The sequence below is a fragment of the Sorghum bicolor genome, chromosome 8 (genome assembly GCF_000003195.3).
Source record: "Sorghum bicolor cultivar BTx623 chromosome 8, Sorghum_bicolor_NCBIv3, whole genome shotgun sequence".
Lineage (NCBI taxonomy): Eukaryota > Viridiplantae > Streptophyta > Magnoliopsida > Poales > Poaceae > Sorghum > Sorghum bicolor.
Genome location: NC_012877.2, coordinates 15,987,221 through 16,011,689, shown reverse-complemented (window position 1 = coordinate 16,011,689; position 24,469 = coordinate 15,987,221). Strand labels below are relative to the sequence as shown.

At 47.5% G+C, this 24,469-nt stretch overlaps 1 protein-coding gene across 14 annotated transcripts; it reads left to right on the top strand.

The window, feature by feature from the left end:
* LOC8086131 (E3 ubiquitin-protein ligase RNF181) lies at nucleotides 1,091-7,455 on the top strand. 14 transcript variants are annotated; one of them, XR_002446901.1, is made up of 8 exons: nucleotides 1,092-1,398; nucleotides 4,527-4,667; nucleotides 4,757-4,802; nucleotides 5,264-5,360; nucleotides 5,444-5,533; nucleotides 6,178-6,228; nucleotides 6,381-6,821; nucleotides 6,911-7,455. XR_002446901.1 is itself a non-coding variant. In XM_002443049.2 (2 exons), exon 2 carries the CDS (start codon nucleotides 1,743-1,745, stop codon nucleotides 2,235-2,237), a length of 495 nt encoding a protein of 164 aa, XP_002443094.1. In that variant the 5' UTR covers nucleotides 1,100-1,398; nucleotides 1,724-1,742; the 3' UTR covers nucleotides 2,238-2,448. The 14 variants fall into 14 exon arrangements, 2 of the variants coding, with proteins under 2 accessions (XP_002443094.1, XP_021301993.1); XR_002446903.1 differs by having other exon boundaries at nucleotides 4,527-4,802; nucleotides 5,264-5,343; XR_002446900.1 differs by having other exon boundaries at nucleotides 4,527-4,802.

Sequence of the window (24,469 nt, the reverse complement as noted above, 5' to 3'; positions counted from 1 at the left end):
TAAGGGAAAGAAGGACCAGCTCCAGCCGACCATCAACCACAGCACCCACGGCGAATCCAACACCCTTGAAGCAAAAGAAGCACACCCCCAACGCCATCGCCATAGAGTAAACAGAGCAGGAGAGCGCACGGACTCCAGGACATACCTCACTGACTCCACGAATGGCACTGGAGAACAGCACCACCGGCGGGAGGAAGGAGTCGGGATCCGACATCCTCCAGGCAAACTCTAGCGGTACCATCCACCAATGGCCCGCAAAACCTAGACCTAGGATCTAATCCTACTCTGTACATGTCGGTAGGGTGATTTCGCAGCCATCCTGCCTCTCCAGCTCCGAAACGGTGACACGAGGAGGAGGAGGGCGGTGAAATCACCGCCGAAAAACGGCGACGCCTCCTTTTCGCCCTGTGGATATTGTAGCAGGGGAAAGAGAGAGAGAGAGAGGCGTCGAGAGAACTCGCGTCGAGTCGCGACAGGAAGATCTAGCGGTAGGAAGCCGGATGCGGGAAGCGAGTGGGCCTGTGCGCAAAAGAAAAGCTGAGTGGGCCTCTACGTGCGGGAAATAAAATAGCTAGTGGCCCAGAAAGCTTCGTGCATTGGCGCGAGCAAGGGAATGGCGCGTTCCCGTTCCGAGTAGGGCTTTGAGGGCCCTGACTAAAGATGGTAGCGGATCGGGTTCAGGGCGGATATCCGCGGTTTTCGGTTCCTAGGGTTTCGGTTTTGGTGCCTCCTTTTCGCCTGCGGTTTTGCGGGTTCGGATACGCGAAATATTACGGGTTTAGCGTGGATCCTAATTTTCACCCATGGTGCTCCATCGGGGCCCCAAAGATGCAGCCTAGGCCTTGTTTACTTTTAAAAAATTTTGCAAAACATGAACAATAACATTTTTGTTTGTATTTGATAAATATTGTCCAATCATAACGTCTCGCAAATTATAGATAAACTGTGTAATTAGTTATTTATTTTATCTCTATTTATAACTCTATGCATGTGCCATAAGATTCGATGTGATAGAAAATGTAAAAAAATTTACAAAATATTTTGGGAACTAAACGAGGCCTACTAGAAGCCCAGCAACCAACCCTAAGTCTTGGCTCCCTCCCTTCCCTCAGGCCTTAGCCTCAGACCCTCAACCGTCAGAGCCACCGCACGGGTACGCCCTCACGGCCGCACGGGTACGCCCTCACCGGCTCACCCCTCAGCGTCTGCTCGGTCCTCCCGCAGCCGCACGGGCACGGCGGCTGGCGACCGCACGGGAGACGGCGCACGCGACACGCCCTCTTCCATCCAGCGCCTCGACGGTTAACCGGCCTCGGCGCCTGGCCTCCCCGACCTCGCCCCTACAGTCGAGCTGACCTGCGCAGCTCGCCGAGGAATCCAGTAGTGCAACTGCAACAGGTACGACGTACGACTGTACGAGTAGTTCAGTAGTGCCGTATATGCAGTCCACCGATCCGAATCCGCCCCTGACCATGAGCTCTCGTTGGATTCCGATCCGAGTAGGCGTCCAGCCTCCCCGCCGCCATCCATCCCATGTGATGTGACAATAAATTGATGCCACATCCGCACAGAGAGAGAGAGAGATCCCTTTTGTTGCCACCCAGCCCTCCGATTTCTACTTCCTTCCTTCCAGTCGGATTGGATAACCGCCGCCGCGCGCATCACCGTGTCTCGCTCCTCCGCCGCCGCGCGCATCACCGTGTCTCGCTCCTCCGCCCAGCAGGTCGCAGGTGGAGGGAGAGATGGACCACAGCTTCAGGCGCGTGGTTGAGTATGAAGGCCGGAGCTACACGATCGTGAGGGCGGCGCGGCGGCCGCGGGACCCGAGAGACGACGAGGTCAGAGACTACATGGGCCGGCGCGTACGCTACGAGTACATCATTCCTGGGCCCAAGCGAGCTCGTCTCGCCGCCTCCACCGAGACCATCCAGCGCCTGCTGCGAGAGGTGAGGGCGGGCGACGCGTCGCAGACGGAGTGCGCCGTGTGCCTGCAGGACTACGCCGCGGAGGAGACGATCAGGGCGATGCCGGTGTGCGCCCACGCCTTCCACCACCACTGCATCTCCGAGTGGCTCAGCCGGAACGCCGTCTGCCCCATCTGTCGCCGCGAGCTGCCGCTGCCCACGCACCAGGACCAAGAGGAGCAGCAGCAGCAAGAGGAAGAGGTGGACGACGAGGAGGACGAGAACGGCGTCAGGAGGAGTTGGAATTGGATCAGAGTTCCAGTTTCAGCATGAGCTGGGCGCAACTGGTGAAAGAGAGGATTTATTTATTTGCATTATTAGCAGTCAGCACTAAGGTGTGCGTTTTTTTGTTCTCTCCCAATTATCAGTCATTGGCGATGTAATTCTAAGACTGTTTGTTGCTGTTTTATTATCTGCTCGTCGATGTAAATACAAAACCAAAAAAAAAGAGTTAAAACTTTTTTCCCCTTTGTTTACGATGTCATTTAACTCTATGGGCTTGTTTGGCACAGCTCAAGCTGTTTTTTTAGAAAATAGCTTCATAAGTGACTTTCTAGATGAAGCTAAGCTGTTTTGGAAAAAGTGTTTGGCAAAATAGCTTCACAAACTACTTCATGCATAGTTGAGAGAGAGAAATGAGAGAGAGCTGCAATAAGCTACTTTTTTTCAGCTTTATCCCAACTTATGTCTTTGTGAGAGGAGGGGAAAAACAGCTTCACCCATGAAGCTGTTTTGGAAATAAGTGTTTGGCAAAAAAAAAAAAAAACAGCTCACAACAGCTCATGAAGCTGTTGTGAGCTGTACCAAACAGGCCCTATATTCCGTGGGAGCTCCCCGGAAGGCTACCGTGGCCACGTCGCCCGAATCTCCTCGACCATCTGATTCCGCAGTCGATGCTTCAGATTCAATCCCTGGTTATATACAGTGCACAGTAAAAAATATCTTTCCCCGTCTCTTCACTTCCCCTCCCTCCTCCCGACCTCTCGAGAAGCCTGACCTCTCATCCTCGCTCTCTCTCTCTCTCATCTTCTCGACTCTTCCCGTGTTCCCTTCGACGTCCGACGACTCAGGCTCCTACTCTTCCCGCAGCATGCCGCCACCACCACCAACGCCCTAGCCCGCGCCTCCCCTTCCTCTCCCTCTCTCCCGGTGTGGAGGCGTACCGACCGGCTTCCTCCCTCTCCTGCCACGCATGCCTCCCCTTCCTCTTCCTCTCTCTCTGGCGTGGAGCCAACCGACAGGCTCAGGCAAGGCGACGGGAGTTGTTGCCCACGGAGGTGCCGAACAGAGCATGGACGGGCGAGGCTCACCGCCAAGACCGCCACCACGTCGCCCACCGCGGCGATGGCGGCCGCCACGGCCCCCCCACCCCAGCTCGGCTCGGAGGGAGGACCAAGTGGAGACGTCGGCGGCGGAGGATAGCAGCAAAGGCAGCCGGGGACGACGAGGATCCCGGCGTGAAGTCCTGAAGCGGCGCCACAAGAGGGACGGACGGGTCATGCCAGAGGCCCGCCGAGTTCGCCATGGCGGTCTGGCGAGCCAAGACAGCTGCCGCAGAGAGAGAGGCGCCGGGACCGCCCACACCAGAGCGGGCAACGGTGAGAGTAGCGGTGAAGGCGGAATCCGGACTCTGTGTGGATGTCGACGGCCAAGTAGGCGGGCCGGGGAAGATTGAGATGTCTGCGCCGGTTGCAGGCATGCGTAGGCCAAGTAGGCGGCGCAGGGGGCACCCGTGCTAGGGACGCGCCCGCGCCAGGGCCGTCCGCGACGGACAGAGGAGGTGCGCCTGCGCTGGGCAGAGGAGTTGCGGCCGCGCCAGGCAGAGGACGGACAGGGCTGGGTGTCACGCCAAAGGAAGAGGTCGGCCAGACGGTGCTAGCTCCGGGCGAACGCGCCCCTGCCAAGGCTGTCGGCCTGCTGGCTTCGGGCGGACGCGCCCCTGCCAAGGCCGTCGGCCAGGCGGTGTTGGTTCTGGGCGGACGCGCCCTAGTTAAGGAGCCCCGGACGGGCGGACGTGCGGCTCCTGGCGGACGCTCCCCTGCCCCAGCGGCCGGACGTGCGGCCGCGCTGGGGGCCGGCGCTGCGGGTGGACGCACGTCGGCAGGCGGAGGAGAAGTGGCGCTGCAGCCGGCGGCGGCGGGCAGGCCTGGTCCCGTGGCCAGTCGCGCTCAGGTAGAGGAGGGAAGGGAGGGGAAAGATGGGAAATAGGTGGGGGAAGGAGGAGGAGGAGGAGATGGGGGACGGCGGCTGGTGGCTGGAGGAGGAGGGAGAGAAGAAACCTAGCTGGATACCATGTTAGAATATTCCTCAGATTGGGCCAACCCTAGACAGGGTAGCCAAATAGTTCCATACAAGGGCCTCATGGGCCTAGATTACTTATACTCCAACACTCTTTATGGTCACTATTTCAAATCAAGGACGTTGCACATGCAATCAACTAATTTGTTTTACCGTGAATTTAACAAGCTGCCATTTGTATCCTGTGCTATTCAATTGTGATTAGCAGGTTTGTAACTAATATATTTCGATCTGAAATATGGTTTCCGGTGATATGGAAAACAGTGGACAAATCCTTCAGGTGTGGAGACAGATTGGCTCCTATCGAAGAGGATATAAGCATCTTAGCAAGCAGAGTAGGTTCCAACTGGTCCAACAAAATGGATAACATGTGAGAGAGCAAGATACCCCAACAGCTAGATCTATGTATGTGATGCCTAAATTGGAACAACACAAAGCTTTTAATTTTAGAGCCTCTGTTATCATATTTTGCATCTGAACCGCTATTCTTGCAGTACTGCTTTCTTCTTGATGGTGAAGTGGTAATCTGGTGGTGATAGAGTAAGAATTTGTTCAAGTTGCCATAGAAGCGAGAAATGGTGTAATGCTTGCTGGATGTTGCTGAATTGCTATGCTGCCATGATTGACTAGGATGCTGCTCTGCTCTTATCGGGGATACCTTTTAGATGCCATGCTTCATTGTTTGGATTAATTCAATGAATATAACCTTTGACACTAAAAATTATGCCTGCATCATCTTTGGTTTTGTTGAGTCCCTGATCCAGTGATCCTTGAGTTTCTGTGCAACATAGATCTATGTATGCGATGCCTGAATTGGAACAACGCAAAGCTTTTAATTTCAGAGCCTCTGTCATCATATTTTGCATCTGTACCGCTACTTTTGTCTGTTTATTACTGGTCATGGGAGATGAATTTGGTTACTATATATAACTGGGAGATGAATTTGGTTATTACTGGTCAAGATATGCAATTGCATGTTTTTTTTGTTTGCTTCCACCTAGGCATTGATAAGGAAGAAGGTGCTTAGTAGCTTCGACTGTACTGCCCAAATTCAGATGGATGAATGATACAAATCATTTAAGTCAGTGAGATATTTATGTGTGTGCTTTTCCCCTTTTTTTGCTTGAACTAATTCCCAAATGAATTTCGTTCTCACCACAATTCCTATGTATGGCTTACAGTTTTGTAAACTGATATGTGATGATGGCTGCTGTTAATGTTCAAAGTAAAGGGATTGAGCATGGAGGCAGAAGCAAATTTCATTTGTCCATGTAGGCCTCTCCATGACCTTAACATTTCAGCAATCTAGAATTTCCTTAAGTTTGGTCAATAGATTTATGTTACCTTTTTGTAAAGTATATATAGTTCCCTTCGATTTTAGATAACAGGTTGATTGCTTTGCTGCGATGTGGGTACCTTCGTAGCTACTAGGAAAAATGCCTCTGCTACAGCAAGGCCACGGGACGGCCAAAAAAACTAGATGGCAATAGTGCCAGCCTCATGTATGGACGTAAACATGCCAAGATGAAAAGAGAGTCATTAGTAGAACCAAGAAAATTCTAGCTTTAATGCCTCCATCCAATTTGACCTTTAAATGTTGTGTTGCCCCCTTTCCCCTACTGGTTGTAGTCAAGTCCCAAAATAAATTTGTATGTGAGCAGTTTAGCTTGTTTTGTTGTGTTGCCCAGTCAAGTCCCAAAATAAATTTGTATGTGCACAGTTCAGTTTTTTTTCTCTTTCAGAGTCTTAGATGACATGTGCTCACATCTTCTGTAAACTGGTCCCAAAATAAAGTAGAACCAAGTATGCATTATTTGCTTATCCATACGGAGCTTTATTCAGTATATTTCGTTATTTGCCTATCCATATAGAGCTCTACTCAGTATATTTCACAATGCTATTTTACCTTTTACAGGACTATTCCCATGTGTCACGGACAAAGGTAGCCTCCACGATCGCTGATTTAGTAAGCTTCTGGTTGTTCCCTCTTAGATGTTCACTTCACTGCTTGTGCATTCATTTGTTGCTTTGAGTTTATTTACGTAGTATGTATGATTCTAGGCTTCTAGCGCAATTAGGGTGTTTGACAATGCTATTTACTTCCTAATAATATTATAGGCACACCATGGTGGATTTGTCGTTGTGGTGCTGGTTTGAGAGCAACAGAATAGGGTGCTCAAACAGGCGCCTCACCGACAAGGTCATGCACGGCTCCGGCGACGTGGTTCAGCATCGATGGTGTAGCTGAACTTGGATGGCGCGACTCAACAGCAAGGTGGTGCTCCAGCCTCCATCCCACTTAGCAAGTCCAAACCTCGGCCGCACAAAGGTACATAGACCATCCTCCATCATGAACAGCAGGGGTCATGCTCCAGCCAAGCTGCGAAGGTTGTGACATTCTCTTGTTATATCTTGCCGTAATTCAAACCACGTCGGGATCCGTCAACTACGATTACAAACACAAGAAACATTGAGAAGGCCATCCGAGATTGCTTCGATCACTTCAACAGTACACGCCACATGATCCTCTATTATGAGGATATAATCAACAACAGCAATGTACTGAATATAATTAGATGTCGTACTGAAACATCTATTATTAAGTGATTGGGTTAACTAATGTTAATGACATCTCTTGCGCAACGCAGGCATTATCCTGGGTGCAAGAGTTCCTCAGAGTTCCGGTGAGGAGGCTGATGAGCAAATAGGTGAAAATTCACATGAGGCCTCTTCCCGATCTTATAAAGAACTGAGAGAAAGTTAGCAACAAACTGAACGGGACAGAGTTTGCCCACTTGATGGTTTAGATTTTGTCAAGTGATGGAGGGCAGGTTATTGGCATTTAGAATTGTGTTCTCAAACATGCTTTACAATTCTTTTGGTAGGCATGCAACATGTGCTGATGAATCATAGAAAATTTTCCCAGTTTTCTCCTTTTTATATTGTTATAACCTTAACCCGGTCCCCCTTTGATAGCTGTATAGTAGTAATGCTAATTTTTTTACTCCTTTTTGCTCACTACATATTAGTAATTTTCCCTTTCTGTATTGTTATAGTCTTAATCAAACTAAAATCTTTTGCCCTCGCCCGTGAGGGCGCACGCCTGCCACTAGTGTACTTACACAGCTATGTACTTGTACAATGTCCAGTTGAGGAAATATAATCAGAAGGAACAGAAATACAGAACCTTTAATTTCGGATGCGTTGCAGTCTTTTCAACACATCCTTCAAGCTTGGAGGGAGAGAAACACATTCCCACAATGAAAAGGCAGTTTCATCTGCTTCGTAACTGATACCATCCAATTCCAGACCAAATCAGTGCACTGCACACAAGAAGTTTTTCCATGCTAGCAATACTAGAAATTTGAGTTTCAGAGTTTTTCTGTACTAGGCTCGATTGCTGGAGTTAACCATGTAGCTTGACCCCTCTTTCGTGCTTCTGCACCCATTTTTCTTTTGTCGCGTGTGTTTGTGTTCAATGGTGTATGTGGGGGTGGTTAACTTAGGCTTACCAAGGTTCACCCATTGTAATGTCTTTGTTGTTCTGCTTAATGAAAAATGTGCTTTGCACGGTCTCAAAAAAAAAATGATAACTTTGGACGGCATTGATTACAACTCACTATTACTGCAGCGAATCTACAGTCATTTTCAGTGTGCTCAAAGTACGTTTCTACATTCTGACTTTTGGTGGTTCTGCAAGGCCATCCTGCTTAACGACGGTGCACATTCCATGCCTCAAAGATGCTGCTTCTTCACAGATTCCATGCCTCAAAGATGTTATTTCACAGATTCCATCCTGTTCCAAAAGTGGCAAGCAATCAGAAAGTTGGATGTTATGGCCACAGCAAGGGGCAGAACTGGTCCTACAAATACAGCTTTAAATCTCCTATAAAACTATAGCATCTAACCATCAAAACATTTGTCTCATCATGTTGTCATATGGTGTATCACACATAAATGCTGATGAATAGATGCACCCATGCAAATCTTTAACATATAACGACCTTATTGCTAGCACATATTTATCGATGAAATACAACAGCATAAACAAAATCGTGAGCCTGTAATTGTAAGCATAACATCACTTCATTGTGTAGACCGGCCCCTAAGGCCCTGTTTAGTTCCCCACCCAAAAATTTTTCGTCCATCACATCGAACCTTTAGACACATGCATGAAACATTAAATATAGATAAAAAATAAATTAATTACACAGTTTGGTTGAAAATCGCGAGACGAATCTTTTAAGCCTAGTTAGTCCATGATTAGCCTTAAGTGCTACAGTAACCCAAATGTGCTAATGCCAGATTAATTATGTTTAATAGATTTGTCTTGCAGTTTCCAGATGAGCTATGTAATTTGTTTTTTTTATTAGTTTCTAAAAACCCCTCCCGACATCCTTCCGACACATTCGATGTGACACCCAAAAAATTTTCATCTCCAATCTAAACAGGGCCTAAAGAGATCACAACTCACAATGGCAAAGGGCTTAACAGAAGGTTGGATAGGGTCATTGTGAGGAAATGAACTCATTTTATGGCGCAGATTACCTTTTTGGCTTCATGACAAGCAGCTGAAGATGAGATGGGCCGAGTATCCTTTTTATTGAAAGAGAATTGCAATACAGCATTTCAGTAAATGAAATGCACTCAGGCTCGAATTTTTTATATATCAACAAAACAAGATTAGCTAAAGGACCCCTAGAGTCCTCAATACCCTGTGCTTGTGAGTTCTGACACTGCTAGTGACAGACGTGCGCCCTCTGTGGGCGTTAACCTAATGCATTTGAATGTTGTATATAGCTTGCTAAGAGCAACAAATGAGAACAATGAAAAGATATAACATAATTATATAATTCATAGTCAAATATATTTAATTTAACTAGAGAGATAGTACATCATGACACACATAGATGTCCATTTGTTATTAGTTAAAAAGTTGTTATAGTGGTTGTCAACGTTAATCAGCAAGTAGATAAAGATGCGCTGGAATTAGCATAATAACTATATTAACAGCGTAGATGTTTTTATTCTAATTTGAAAGTAGGTACGCTTAGGTAGTGCCAATCATCATTTAGAAAATAAGGGAAGCAAAATTAATTATATTTTTAATTACTTTCGATACCCATCAAGTTGAGCACCCTAATTAGATTTTAATTATGTGCTTTTTTCGATTCCTATCTTGTTAATGTGGCTCACTTGGTGAATTATCTAAGAGATTAGGCATAATAAGAGATATCAGATATCAACCAAACAGGCCTCCTCATGGGCAACTTCAATCATTTAATGTAGGACCGTTTTGTATCTAGAAAAACTCGTTTGAGTTACCATTACCAAAATATCAAAAGTCCATTTGAATTTTGATTTATCTACGATTAGGTATTTGTATTCTGCGAGTGGGATTCAATAGTGATGTAGTATTTTGTTTAGTAAATGGCCTCTCAAAAATCATATGATTTTTATATCCACATATTTAATTAAAATAATATGAGAAATCTAATATTTTATCGCTATTTAATACTCTATATAGTATTTTATATAGAAATTTAGTGCTGAGAAGTGGCGCACCCCCCCTCCCCATATTTTCACTCTAGCTCTGCCACTACACGGCACAACACAACCTCCTAAGTGGGGTGGACACGCAGCACCACCTCGCTAGCGACTGGCTCCACGGCGCACTCCGCTGAAGGGAGCAGGGCCATAGATTGCACGAGGAAGGGAGCAGGGCCAGTTCCGTGGTTCGCTCCGCTGAAGGGAGCAGAGTCACGGATCGCACAAGCAATGGAGAAGGTGCCGCGATCAACGTGGTGCCGCCCACCGTTGTTTCCTTCTGGAGGGTCCGTGATCAACGCAGCGGGTACGGGGCCCACCTGGCAGCGTGATGTATCATGGCTTCCTCTCACGAGATCGCAACACGCACATGGACGAACCGAAATAAAGTCAGCACCAAAAAAATATCCACAATTCGTTCTTTTTAGTTGTCAGAGAGTTGTACTAATCAATACTACTTCCTCCGTCCAAATTATAAGATATTCAAAAAACTTAGAGAGTCAAAACATTTGAAGTTTGATCAAAATTACAGAAAAAATTATAAAAAATTATGAGATCAAATAGATATACTATAAAAATATAATTAATAAAGAATCTAATGATACTTAGTTGGTATCATAAATATTATTATTGTCACATAAATTTGGTCAAACTTGAGATACTTTGACTTTTCAAGATTTTTAAAATATCTTATAATTTAGAAGAGAGGGAGTACATGGTTTGATCTTGAATTTTCCTGTTGAGATATTGATTTTTCTATCACACAATCTTTTCGTTTGAAGCCGTATTTGTGACTCCATTTTTAAGTGAAAATTTGTCCTGGTTTCTTTAACTGCGATTTTACCTTTGCTTTTTAAAAACAGAGGGAGAGTTTGCCCCTATTTTTTTAAGTCCACCTAATGCTGTTAACTTTGAACAAGAGACAAGTTTGCCCATATAATTTTACCCCTACCTTATTTTGCTCTTTGTATTTTTACCCTTATTTATAAATAGGCGGTTTGTTAATTTTGATATAGATTAGACAATCCAATCAGTACAAAACTCAACTTTGAAAAGAATTCATACCATTTCAGCTAACAATTCATATAAAGACAAATTAATATCACATAACAAAATAACTTTGCACATATCACACACTACCCGCGACTGCTAGGGGCTTCCAACACACCTCCCGCGCTCAATCACCGAGCGCTGCCAACGCCCGCGCTCGACCACCGGGGGCCCTTCGGGGCCTCCCCCCTCACCTGCCAGAGGCCGAGGCGAGCCTCCCATGCGTCCACCGAGGCGCCCTACAAGCTTTCTACTCGCGATCACTAGAGGTTGTTCGTGAACCTCACGTGCGCGTCTGCAGAGCCACCTACGAGCCTCTTGCTCGTGACCATGAGGGCTGCCAACGAGCATCCCACACACGTGGCTGATATGCCAATGGGGTGTGAGGTGGTGGGGTGGGGGTGGCGAGGTATGTGTGTATGTGTGCCGAAACCACCCGCTGGGCCCATGATGCCGTTTAATGTCGGCGATGAGAAATCCTAACCCCGCGACGAAGCCCGTGCATGAGGTGTCAATTTGGTCGAGCGAAAGGAGGGAGAGGGTGCATGAGGAAAACTTCTACTGAGGGGTATTGTTGTCTTTTCGTGTGGGTGTCTTTTCTTTTTACTTTCTTTTGGCATTTAATCCACTTAGACTAAACGATATGAGAAAGTTGGGGGTAAACAGCAGCTTCGTTCCAAAATCATGAGGGCAAAAATACAAAGTTAAAAAAATTAAGGATAAAATGACCATCAAAATTTAGAGTAGGATAGAAACACCAAATTTCTTTTTTTACCTCTTTGATGAGAATTTTTTATTTAAATAAGTTGAGCAACACGAGATGGATAGTTTTAGAGAAGCATCTCGCGTGGCCCAGTTGAAATCCCGAAGTGGGCCGATGCAGCTAAAATCCCAAGCGAAGGTCCCTCAGGCCTCAACTCAACGGTCCTCTCCCTCCTCTTCCCCCAAATCCCCCCTCTCGCCGCCTCCCCTGTCCGTACGCCATCGTCGTCGCGAATCGATCTCACCGACGCGATGGAGCGAACACCTAGGCTCTTCCGCATCACGGTAGAATCGCTTCCCCCGGCACCGGATACCACTATTGTCATTTCAGACGCTGGTGGCGCCGTCGACGAGAAGCAGGGGCGCCGAGGATCATGTGCGCGCCATGAACCAGAACAGCCCCACGGAGCGACGGCTGAGCGGCCGCGCTGGAATCCAGGTACACAACGTCACAGGATACCTTGAGGGCGGAACGGGACGACAGGAGATGCACACCGTCGCCGAGTACGAAGAACTGACTGGCCGGGGCCGCGAGCGACCGCGCCGTACCCGAGAATGTCGCCGCTGTAGACGAGAGCGACCGCACCGATCGAGGGCTGGTCCACTACCGTGTCTTAGGAGATCGTCTAAGCGGAGCGAGACGGCTAGAAATTTTCAAATTCATTTTTTTCGGATAAAGCTAGGAAATAAAACACAAAGCATCAAATAAAACACGAAAAGTCCTATTTGAAAACTAATTTATATTTGAGTTGAAAAACAATTTTAAAAAGTGTTATTAAGAAAATATGCTTTGTTTTCAAAGGTTGTAAAGAAAACAATTCTTAAAATAACCTCAAATTAATAAATCAAATTTTGGTTTATAAATATGGTGAAAAATTTGGTTTAAAACCCTTTTGAATAAAAAGAAAAAAAAGGATTTTCCTTTCAATTGGGCCGGCACCCTTTCTTTCTGACCAGCAAAGCACAAGCAGCCGGCTCTTCCAGCCCACGCGCACGCTCGCCCCCTTGGGCCTCGGCCTAACTGTGCCGCAGCCCAGCATGCAACCACGCTAGCCCGCCTCACGCCTGAGCCGCTGCCATGCGGGACCCGCTCGCCCGCCCTAGCCCGAGCCACTGACGGTCGGCCCGACTCGTCAGCGGGACGAGGCCATCGTCCCCAACCTCTCGCTCGATGTGGATGGGGGGAGCACTGCCGCCCCGGACTTCGTGCTCGCAGGCGCCCCAAAGATCCCCCGGCCTATAAAGGCCCTTCCCCTAGAGCGCCGCGCCCCCTCCTTGAACCCTAGGGCAGCCGCCGCCGCCACCCGTGCCCAGCCGCACAGCCGTCAAAGCCGCCGACGCCGCCCCGAGCCCGCGCCACCGTCGATCTCACGGGTCACCGAGTCCGCGTCAACAAGAACACCACCTCGAGCTTCGCGGCGTGGTAAGGAATCCACTGGTGCCCTTCTCGTTCACTCTCTCTCTCTCAAACGTGCGCAACGCCTCGCCGGAGGAGCACTGCCGGAGCGGAGCCGCTTCGCCGTGTGCGCTGCTGCCACCGGCCAACCACCGACGCTGAGAAACCTTGCTGTGAGTCCGCGAGGTCAAGCTGCACGTCCCCGTGCCCTCCGCGTGCCCGGCCGAGCCCCATCGCGACCATGCCGCCCTACTCCGGCAAGCCACCGCCACGCGCCGCCGTAGCCAGCACCACTCCGGTGACCATCCTCGCGTCGAGATCCCCTGGCCATCCGATCCGAAGCAAACGGCTCAGATTTACCGGTCAACCCAGTCAGCGCCGCGTCAGCGCCACACAAGTGCCACGTCAGCGCTGACTAGACAACCTGGTCAATCACCCCGGTCAGCACTGCTCTTTTTGCATAAAGGCCCCTATAGTTTTTGGTAATAAACCCGCAGTCCATCCCTATTCAAAAATAATTAGGTTTAGGTGTGGATTTTTGCAGTTTAGACCCTGGATCCGTTGGAATTCATAGATTTAGTTCAAAATGCTTTTAAAATTCAGTTTTGATACGAAAAATGGTTCTACTTATTCATAGTTTTGCCACGACCTAGTTTCGACCATAGAATTCGCGTTTTAACTCTGATTGATCCTGTTCTTGTCGTGTTAGTTTCGTATCGACGTAAACTACACGTTAGTAACAATGTTCACCGTGTTTAATGCTTCAGGTTTTCACCATAAATACAAAATGAATAATGTCTAACTAAATGCCTTTTTAATTTACAAAAGCAATTTATGTTTATAACTTTGGTTTTCATAAATAAATGTTAATACTACTAATATCAACATAAATTCCGTCTTAATAGTGACCTACTTAATCTCATTTCATAAATACTTTGTTTAACTTATGTCACAAATTCTATGTTTTTCTAAGCTATAAATGATAAAGTGACCTGAATGATGTATAATTGTTTATGAGTAAAGACTAACATTTAACCTCAACTTTTATAATTCTTTATAATTTGGTCAACTCAACTTGAAAAGTCTATCACCCCTTTTCATAAAGCATGACCAGCGTATAGTTGTCTTCTCCGTTGCACTTTAAACCTCGAAAGTCGTGTTCGTTTAACGATAGCTCCGTTCTTAGTTGTTCTTGTGTTCCCTTGATCGTATTAGTAAGCCGTGTCATTTAGTGCGCTCTTCTTTTCAAAGCTTTTCTTTTGATTGATGCTTGTTCTTAGTTGTGATTGTTGTTTGTTTGTTTGTGTTGCTTGGTTGCTTCGAGTAGAAGAAGCGTGGTTCGTCAACAGTGAAGATCAAGAGCTGAGGACCGACAGCTGCAGTAGAAGCTAAAGGTCAGAAGATAGAAGCCAAAGAATTCTGAGCAGTCATATTGTACCTATGAACTTTAAATACATTTACTTTTCATTGTATGAGTATTAATACTACAAACCCTAAGGACTCGACTAGCCTTTTACTACTATTCCTTGTATATCTGGGTTTATATATGGGTAGTATAGTGAACAATAGATATGCTTAGCTGCTCTGCTCATCTATTCCATATAATAAATGAAAGTAAATAATCTTGCTTAATAAACAGAAGTCCTCATCGAGTGGCAAGGTTTGGGTGCAACCTCTACGACATGGGAAGATGTTGAGTCATTCGCCGCCAAGTTCCCAGACTTTCAGCTCGAGGACGAGCTGCCTCTCGATGGGGGGAGAGATGTCATGGTCGGATGCACGTACACCAGGCGCACCAGGGCCCGTGATGTACGTCGTGCTGAGGCTCGGGCCGAGGGTGCTCGCGAGCAAGCCAACGCGCAGCCAGGGGACGCGCGGGCCGCGACACCCGAGAGTGGCTAGGAGGGAAAGATAGGATTTTATGTTAGGAGTCCCTTGATTTGTGGAGATTTGTTACTCCTTTTGTTTAGGCCGGCAGCTATATATTCTGTAGCCAGAGATCAATAAAGAATCAAGCAATGAATTATTATTTCTAATCTTCATCTCTTCCAACTGTCTTAAAGCATATGGTGGAGGGGTAAACCTCGTCGGAGAAGACGGACCGTGGCTACAAACTCCGTAGCCTAGGGCCAGCTACCCTAGGGCTTGACGCCCTTGACAAGATGTCTCTAGAAATTGGTGTCCCTGAACTGGAGATGCTCTATTCCATAACTGAATCAGAAAACCATGCAACTGGAACATAACCAACAGATGCTAAACTCTCCTATGTTAGATCAAACTACATATTAATTATGATTTTTGAAAAAACAAATCCCATTACGTGATAACTAAATTGACACAAAGATAAACAGAAGTTATGATTGTGTGCTTGGAACCTGTTTTGAGGAAGAGTCTGTCAGGCACCTGTTTTTCGACTGCCCTTTTGCTGTGGCTTGTTGGAACTCTATCAAGGTGGTGATTCCACTTAATGGAGTCATTCCTGACACTGGGGCAGATGAAAGACCAGTTAAGCTCACCCTTTTTCATGAATGCTATTATCATTATGAGTTGGGCGATTTGGATAACCAGAAATGACTTAATATTCAATGGGATTCAGCCAACTATACTTGGGTGCCAAAGAACCTTCTTGAAGGAGATTTCTTTGGTGAAGCACAGAGTTAAACTAGGTCTTGGGCTCCTGTTTTCTTAATGGATTCAGCACATCCTAGATTAGTTGACTGGCTGCTTGGTCTTTTTTCTTTGTCTCTTTTTTTGTCCCCTAGGCTGTGGCCTCCGTTGTTGTAATCTTTTTCTGTTATTGTTGTGTTTGGCTAAACCTTTTTCTGTTCTAATAAATTAACTGTAGGGGCTCCGGCCCCTCCAGATCCTTAAAAAAAAGAAGAAAACACATAAACATACTTGTAGCATTCTCGGCATTGTCATTCCGGGGGTACACAACAAACACCTTGGACACATTCTTAATGTCCTCCACAGTGTTGAACAGCTCCATACTCACAATCGAGAACTGCCTCAGAACGTCCTGCCTGCAATTCACACCGAGGCGGCCATAGGACACCAGTCAGCAATCAACCTTTAGCCACTAAGAGGCAACACCACACGAGCATAGGCGTCCTAATTAAACCCTAGAACCCACTGCGGCCATCAACCTGTAGGCAATAAGAGGGGATAGGGCTAAGATGAAGTTACCAGTTGGGGAGGCACTGGAATTGATGTGGGCGATGACGTCGAAGTTCTCGAGGACACTGGAGATGGCCTTGTACAGCCCCACAGTGCGTGAGCATCCCTCTAGGTTCGGCGTGGGGTAGGGTAGGGTGGCCGCCGTGCCGCCCTGCGAAGCTGCGGCGGCGGGTAGAGCGAGGGAGAGAGCAGGGTGGCGGCGGCGGTTGTGGCTAGAGCGAGGGAGAGAGCAGAATAAGTATACACTAAACTAGAACTCATAGGCGTTCCCATAGATTTTAACTTCATAGTATACATATTTATGTATGTACTACTTGTACATGTTTCTACTGCATGTAGAAATAATTCAAAAAAAATATTTAGCCTGACCAATGGTTAGGACAAACACGATCTGCAAGATTCGATTCTTTCATACCTGATAGAGAATGTCAATTGATCTACTTCACATACCGCGTAGGGTAGTGGTTAGAAGATACATACCGCGTAGGGCATTTGGCATTGTTGTAGAACTGTCTGCTTGATGACGACGGTACATGTCGACGCAATGCAGATAGTTGTGGTAGAGGTAGTAGATCCATTCCGCTAACAACGTCAAGAATGTCGACGTCGTCGTTGAAATAGTCATGTCCGGGACGTCGGCGGCATGAGCGTCGGCGTCGAAGGTCGGCAGCGGCTTCAACGGCGATGTTGACGTAAACATGTTGCCAGCGGTTGGGACATTTCCCTCTCAGTCTCTCATGATCAACATAGGAGATGAAAGTAAAAGAACAGATAGACACAAGATAGGGAGATTATTCTTTATTCATCTGAATATTGGTAATTACAACATAGAACTTTCACGTATATTGTTGACATTTACTACCGTCATTACTAAAAACAGAGATAAACCATACCTCTAGCAACAATGCTAGAAATGCTTGGTATATAATTAACTTGTCATTTAGCAACTAGCCACTTCTTCATTACTAACATTCCTAAACATGAAGTAGGTTGTCATCCCTAATTATATTGCTAAGAAATTATTATAGATTCATGTAGGGGTATAAACCTCTATACCCTTACGGCTAGACTTGGGCCAGGAGGCTTGACCCATCACGAAGACAGTCCGATGCTTGATCCAACTGCTCGGAGTTTCGCGCAAGGAAACAAGATGTGGAGATCAAGAAAGATTCTAGTCGGTTAGAATAGGAATTGATATTGTGATATCTATGGCAATTGTAACCGACTAGGATTAGTTTCTAGATCTGTAACCCTGCCCTCTGGACTATATAAGGAGAGGCAAGGGACCCCCCTAGGACAGATTATCTCAACACAATTCAATACAAGCAGACGCAGGACGTAGGTATTACGCCCATACAGCGGCCGAACCTGGATAAAAACCTTGTCCGTGTCTTGCGTCACCATCAAGTTCATAGCTTGCGCACCGTCTACCGATAAACTACTACCGTGGGTATACCCCAAGGTAGACTGCCGACTAGCTTTCATCAACAATGGCGCGCCAGGTAGGGGGTGTGCGTACAGCTCTCCCGACGAACAAGATGGTCATCGTTTCAGCTTCCGCGGCCGTGGCTGAAGGCCTCACGTTCACCGTCGGCCAGATCACGTGGACGACTCATGGCGGTGGCCTCACGACCATGACTTCGGAAGAAACCTAGATCCGATCTGGGACAGCAGGGGCGTCGATTCCAATCACGCTGACCCCGAGCACCCGACCTCCGCTCCCTCGTTACAGGGGGAAAAAGGTCGACGACTCGGATCTTCTCCAAGCTCTTGGTCTCGTCGATCTCAGGCTCCTCGAAGCTTCCAAACTGGTAGATTGGATCTCGTGCAAATCTGATCTAGCGGTGTCGACAAACTCTTTCGACTCCTGCCGGCCAACTCGAGTCATCACACACGAACAGCTGGGGACGTCTCTAACAATAACGTCCACCCCCACGGGACGGTCCGTCAAGCTAAAGACAGCTCAAGACCAGAGTCCCCCTTATGGACTAAACAACTCGGCCGATCACTACTCACGGCACACCCAATCCCTTTTCAACAGGGTGGGCTGGTCGCCGAGACAGAGCAACCAAACAGCTCGCCATTACGTCAACATGGTATCCATCCAAGTCCTGCCGGACGATAAGGCTACCAGCACGAACTCCAGCACAGGGTCCGTCTCTATCGAGGTTTTACACTCCGAGGACGAAGATTACGACCTGGATCTACCACCATATCCTCCGGGTTTTTCTCGCTTCCCAGTCTTTCCACCTCGGTGAGGAGATCTTATTTTTAACGTCAGCAACGACGAACCGGTCGTCGAAGGCGAAACTGAAGAGCAGAAGCAACTCCGTGAGTAGCGCAACACCGATCGTGCTCGGTGGCGCGCGGATGAGGAACGACAACTAGCGCCACACAACCTCAGTGACGCTTTCGACATGGTCGGAGATCAGCCAGTCTACAAGACGCCAAGCGCTAACGTGGCTGTGGCCATGGCAAACCTAGACCGACTCCCTAATACCCTAGAGTGTCAGGGCGTCCGGTCCAGCATACGGGCGCATCTGATTGCTGCGATGGGACAGAAAGCCACTCTGCTCAAAAGAGTCCAAGCCGTCTCATATATGGAGGTTTCCTCCGACCAGACTCATCGCAGCCGAACTTCACCACAACCTAGCGGGCACCGTCATAGCCGCTCCCCCAACGGTCACAGGAGGGACGTGGGACGCGACAACTGTGGTCGGGACACCGGCGGTTACCGCGAGCAGAAGCGCGGGCGTGGTCAGGAAGTAAACCAGGATAGGGATCTACGATACAACATCCCTCCTAAGGACGCCCGCGACCGCATCAACAGGCGCGCTACGGAAAGAGCGGTACACGAAAACTTGCAACGCATTGAGTACGATGCCGCACATGGCCCTCCAGGCCTAAGACAGTTTTCGTCACACCTTCGCCAAGTCGTATGGCCCCGCAACTTTAAGCTCGAGCAGCTTAAAAAATACGACGGTAAGGAAAACCCTGAAAACTAGATCACTCTCTACGAGATCGCAGTTCGATCAGCAGCAGGAGATGAGCACGTCATGGCAAATTACTTCCCAGTCGTCCTTGACCAGGCTGGCCATCAGTGGCTCCTCGGCCTGTCCAAGGACTCCTTTGACTCTTGGGAAGAACTGCGCCAGGCATTTATTGACAATTTTATCGCTACCTGCAAGCAGCCTGGGAACAAATACGATCTCGAGAGAATAAGGGACAGGAAGAACGAGCCTTTGCGTGATTACATCCGACGGTTCTCGGATATGCGCCTTAAGATTCCAAAAATCTCTCACGACGAGGCCATATCAGCCTTCATCAAAGGGCTACGCTTCCACGAAGCACTAAGGAATAAGCTACTGCGCAAAAGGCCGACCACGGTGACCGAGCTCCTCGCCACGGCAAAAAACTACGCTAACGCCGATGACGCAGAAAAGCTCATCCGAGAAGATGCGAGAGGTGCCGACCAGCCTCCTCGACGAGACGACAGTCGTGGACGCTTCGACAATCGCAACCCTCGCCGCGGCGACAACCGCGACCACCGAGAAGGTTGGGATAGGCGACGTGACAACCGCGACGATTTCAGGGGCAAGCGACCCCGTGACCACGACCACGAGGTGAACACAGTCAAGCGCCCCAATGGGCGACGAGACTACCAGGAAGACTACAACAAGACGCTGAAAGGACCATGCCAACTCCATCCCAAGTGCAATCACACGATGGAAGAATGCCGTGTCCTCAAAAGCATCTACACACAGCGGGCTGCTCAAGGGGATTCCGCCAAGAAAAGCAGGAAACAAGACGGACATGATCACGAAGACGAAGACGACGACCAGGACAGAGACCCACTGTAACAGAACCGACCAAATTATAAGAGATTAAGCCTAACAGTGACCATTTGCATAGTCAAACCATCGAGCTTAAACCCATATAATCCCGGTAGTCCGTGAAATCTCGAAGGATTTCAAACCACATAGCGTACAACAGCCAAGATCGTAATAAGTTTAGCGGTCGCCATCCACAGATACATCCAAAACACAACATTCATAAAATCCATCGGAGTTCTTAAAGTTATTATAAACCAAGTTCACAGGTAGCGGAAGCTTCATAGTTCGAAAATACAACACACACACTTAGTCTGATACAGTGCCATAATTCGGTCATTCCCACAACAGCAAAAGAGAAGACGGAGTGACCATCGCCCTTGGTCTAGTCATCACCCATGGCTGGGTACAGACAGAGGATGCAATAACCATAGTACGTTTGACCATCTGCAAAACAACATGGGAGTAGAACCCTGAGTACGAGAAGGTACTCAGCTAGACTTACCCGTCATAAACTTAAAATAAAGACTCTTCAAGGATCATGAAGGCTATATAGTGGGGTAGCTGACGACCATTTTGCATAACCGCAGGATCTTATTACCATAACCTACATAAGTCTTTCTTCTTTTAATTTGCTCAAGTTGACAGTATCATTACCTATTATCTAGGTTTGCACCTGCACTATTACAAGCAAGTATAGTGATATGATGGTACCTCATCATAGCATTCGTCAAACCATTTATCATTATAACCCAAGTGTTCTATAGTCCTTACTACGAGGACGAAGCTCATGTCAAGTGCTCACTATCCAGGAGCGATGGCGATTCGAATCGATTTTTAACCAGCTGGCGAGGTATTCCCCACACAAACCACACTCACTGATCAAGTGAGCTACAGATCACCGTGTTACACTATCCAGGACCAATTCGCGGGTTCGGCAGGCACCGCCAGTACCCGAGGACCGTTCCGGCGACCGAGGTATCCAAGGCATACCAAGGTTGCGCGCCGCGCCCTCGTCGTTCTCCTCAACCATCACCAATACAGCGCATGGCGGCTCGATTCCCGGCCCGGATAGTGTTCAGGCTTCGCGGTCGGAACGACTTATCCTTCCAGCTAAGTGTGGGGCATGCGTTCAACATGACAAGAGGGCCGTCAACGATCGGTCCTTAATCGACACAGGCAGGGGCACTATAGTCAACCCACCATAAGACCCTGCCCGGTCTCCAATTCCATTCCACATCTGGTTATTCTTTTCCCAAAGCAATCACTGCTTAATTAAGCAGGTATCCACCTATATCTCGCAGGTGACAGGAAATCACCCGACTTCTACCGGGCTAAGCAAACTAAGCATAGACTCCGCACCTATCTACATAGGACAAGGTAGATAAACGAGTAGGGAGAACAAGGAGTACATATGCATCAACTGTGTCAAGCAATTCCTATCACTTAAATGCAGTATAGTAGAACAAGCATAGTATATCATATAAGTTAGCGAGAATAGGGAGACTTAGAATGCTCCGAGGCTTGCCTTTCTCAAACGTGCTGGGCCGGTGATCCAGACACTCCTGAAGCTCTTCTCCGGGTTCCGGTGCTTCCGGAGGTTCCTGCTCCTGAATCTCCTCTGGCTCCTCGGGTCCCACCTCGTTCTTCTGCGAGCCTGTATGATGCATGTGTGCTCATGAGTGGAGTGCGAGATGCCCGAGTGGATACTTGTATGAGAAAGTACCAAAGGATCATGACATGATGCATAGGTGATTTAATTGGTCATGCTCTTTACAAGGTAGTCAACATCATCCAAGAGTAGGCAATTGAATTAAACATCTATTGCATTCTCTTCTACAAGTATTTTTCAAGTGTAACCAGCAACCCACAAGTTGCTTCAAAGATACACCAAACCCCTTCCTATTCCATTTAACTCACAAATAACAACCATAAATTAATTATTCAATTCTAGGCCCATCAAGATTAGCATGCATTTCTATTTCTCAATAAATTCCACAAAAATTACAGGAGACTCCCAGTCACACATAAAGGCTACTATAAATTTTTCATAATTTTTGGATACTTATTTTGAGCTAAAAAAATCACAAGATTAATTAATTAGGACAATTACAATTACTCTACTGTGGTATAAGTGTCAAACAGCAGATTTCATATTTTCACAATTTGTCTAATATCATAGGAAACACCCACAAAAATTTCCAGATTAATTGCATGATCCAAATAATTATTAAAAATTATAAACTACTGCCATGCAAGCATTTAAATTACTATAAATTCATTCATACACTAAATAATGTATAGCAATATTTTCCCAGTGAGTTAACATACATGCAGAGCCAACAGATCAAGTTTCACATTTTTCTGAACCATATTTTAATCACTATGCATTTTCCAAGTTTTGCAAGAGCATGGATTAATTATTTCTGTCCAGAAAAAGTGTTCAAACATGACATCCAATTACATCAAACTGTAGATCTGAAAATATAGAGTACACCAAAATTTATTTCATCAAATTTGGAGCTGTATAACTCAAGATATGAATTTTACAAGTTTTGAATCAATTTCTGGAAAACATTTATTTAAGAAAACCGACGCAAAAAGCTAAACACACCCGGATCCACACCCAACACGGTCCCCCTGCGACTGACAGTGGGCCTCCGACCCCACTGGTCAGCGAGACCGAGAGAGAGGGCACCTCCGACGAGCAGATCTCGCCGGCGGTGAGGTCCCCGGCCACGGGGTGAGCACCATCGTGCTCCCCGCAGCGAGGCGCACCCAGCGGTACCCTCGGATTGACCGGAGGATGGCCGGAGCACCTCCAATGAGCATGCATGGCGGCACGGCGGCGCTGCTCGCCGTGGCCAGGCCGCTCCGACGCGGTAGAGCGCGCGCAAACGACTCTCCGAGCTTCCTCACCACCCTACCGACCTAGCGCACCAAAGAACGAACGAAAAGAGGCAGGAAAACGCAAGATCCGTCGCGGCGGAGTACTCCGGCGAGCTCGGAGCAACTCCGGCGAGCGATTCACAGCGCACGGCTGCTTCCACCTCGGTAGAACGTCCGCACGAGCTTACCGCGACTACGGCGAGTGCTCTGGTGGTTTTGGCGTCGAGGTTGGGGCACTGGAGTGGCCGGCGGTGAGCAGCGGAGCTGCTCCGGCGATGGCGCTGCGGCGGAGCTCTACGGCTTCGGTTGCGCTCGCGAGCGGAGGGAGGAAGGAGAGAGGCGCGGGCGACTATAAATTAATGGGACGGCCTGGGAGCCCGGGCCGGCGTCCCGACCAGGTGAAGCCGGTCGGCCGCGGCGCGCTCCTCGCCGGCGTACGGCCGCCACGTGGCCGACGCTGGCTGGGACAAGGCGGGCGTCCACGCGCGGGAGAGAGGGGGAGGGGGAGGCAGGCCGGGCCGCTCGCTGGGCCGAAAGGGAGGCGGGGCTGGCCCAGCAGCGCCTGCCCCTTTTCTTTTTTTTGAATTTGTTTTCTTCAATTCTTTTCTAAATTCATTTGGACCAATTTAAGGTCATTTTCACCTCTTGCTCCCAAAAGCAAAGTTGTTCCAAAACAAAAACCCTACAACTTTGTTTTAATAAGCAAGACCAAATTCCAAATAGAATTTGAATTACAAATTAAAACTAGTTCTATGTTTTTAAATAAATTCATTTTGGAAATTTTTGTATAAATTCCATTTCTCAAATTCTATAGCTCCAAAAATTGCACAAAAATATTCTTAATTCTTCTTACACATAAATCAACCTAGTTTGAATATTTCACATTTTTAGAAGCAAGCATCATATTTTTAGCATATTTAAAGCACATGGAATAACACACATAAAATCACATTTTGAAATGACATGCTCATGATGCTATGCTTGATGAGAATGCTTATGAATGTTTGGATAGGGATAAATGCATGCTTAACACCTAGGGTGTTACAGCCCTTCCCCCCTTAGGGAAATCTCGTCCCGAGATTTGGGTTACTAACCATATCTTATGAAATTTTGGATAAACTGTTTTTAGATAATCCTCAGTTTCCCAGGTGGCGTCCCTATCATCATGATGACTCCACACCACCTTGTATGTTCTGACAATTCTATTTCGGGTTACTCGTTCCTTGGTATCCACGATCCCCACTGGTTGCTCCTTATACTCTAAGTCTGCTTTTATTTTGATCCCTCTAGGTTCAATCCTTTGCTCAGGTACTTTCAAACATTTCTGCAGTTGCGACACATGGAAGACCGGAAAGATCGAACTCAACTCTTCAGGTAACTGAATCTTGTAGGCCACTGGGCCTTTACTCTCTAGTACTTGATACGGTCCCACATATCTGGATGCAAGCTTGCTTCGAACTCGAAAACGTTGAACTTTCTTCATTGGTGTAACCTTGAGGTACACATAGTCACCTACCTTGAATTCAAGTGGCCTTCTCCTTTTATCAGCATAGCTC

What these genes read in the sequence shown, in the direction of transcription:
- LOC8086131 (XM_002443049.2), top strand. Translation starts at nt 1,743, where the DNA reads ATGGACCACAGCTTCAGGCGCGTGGTTGAGTATGAAGGCCGGAGCTAC.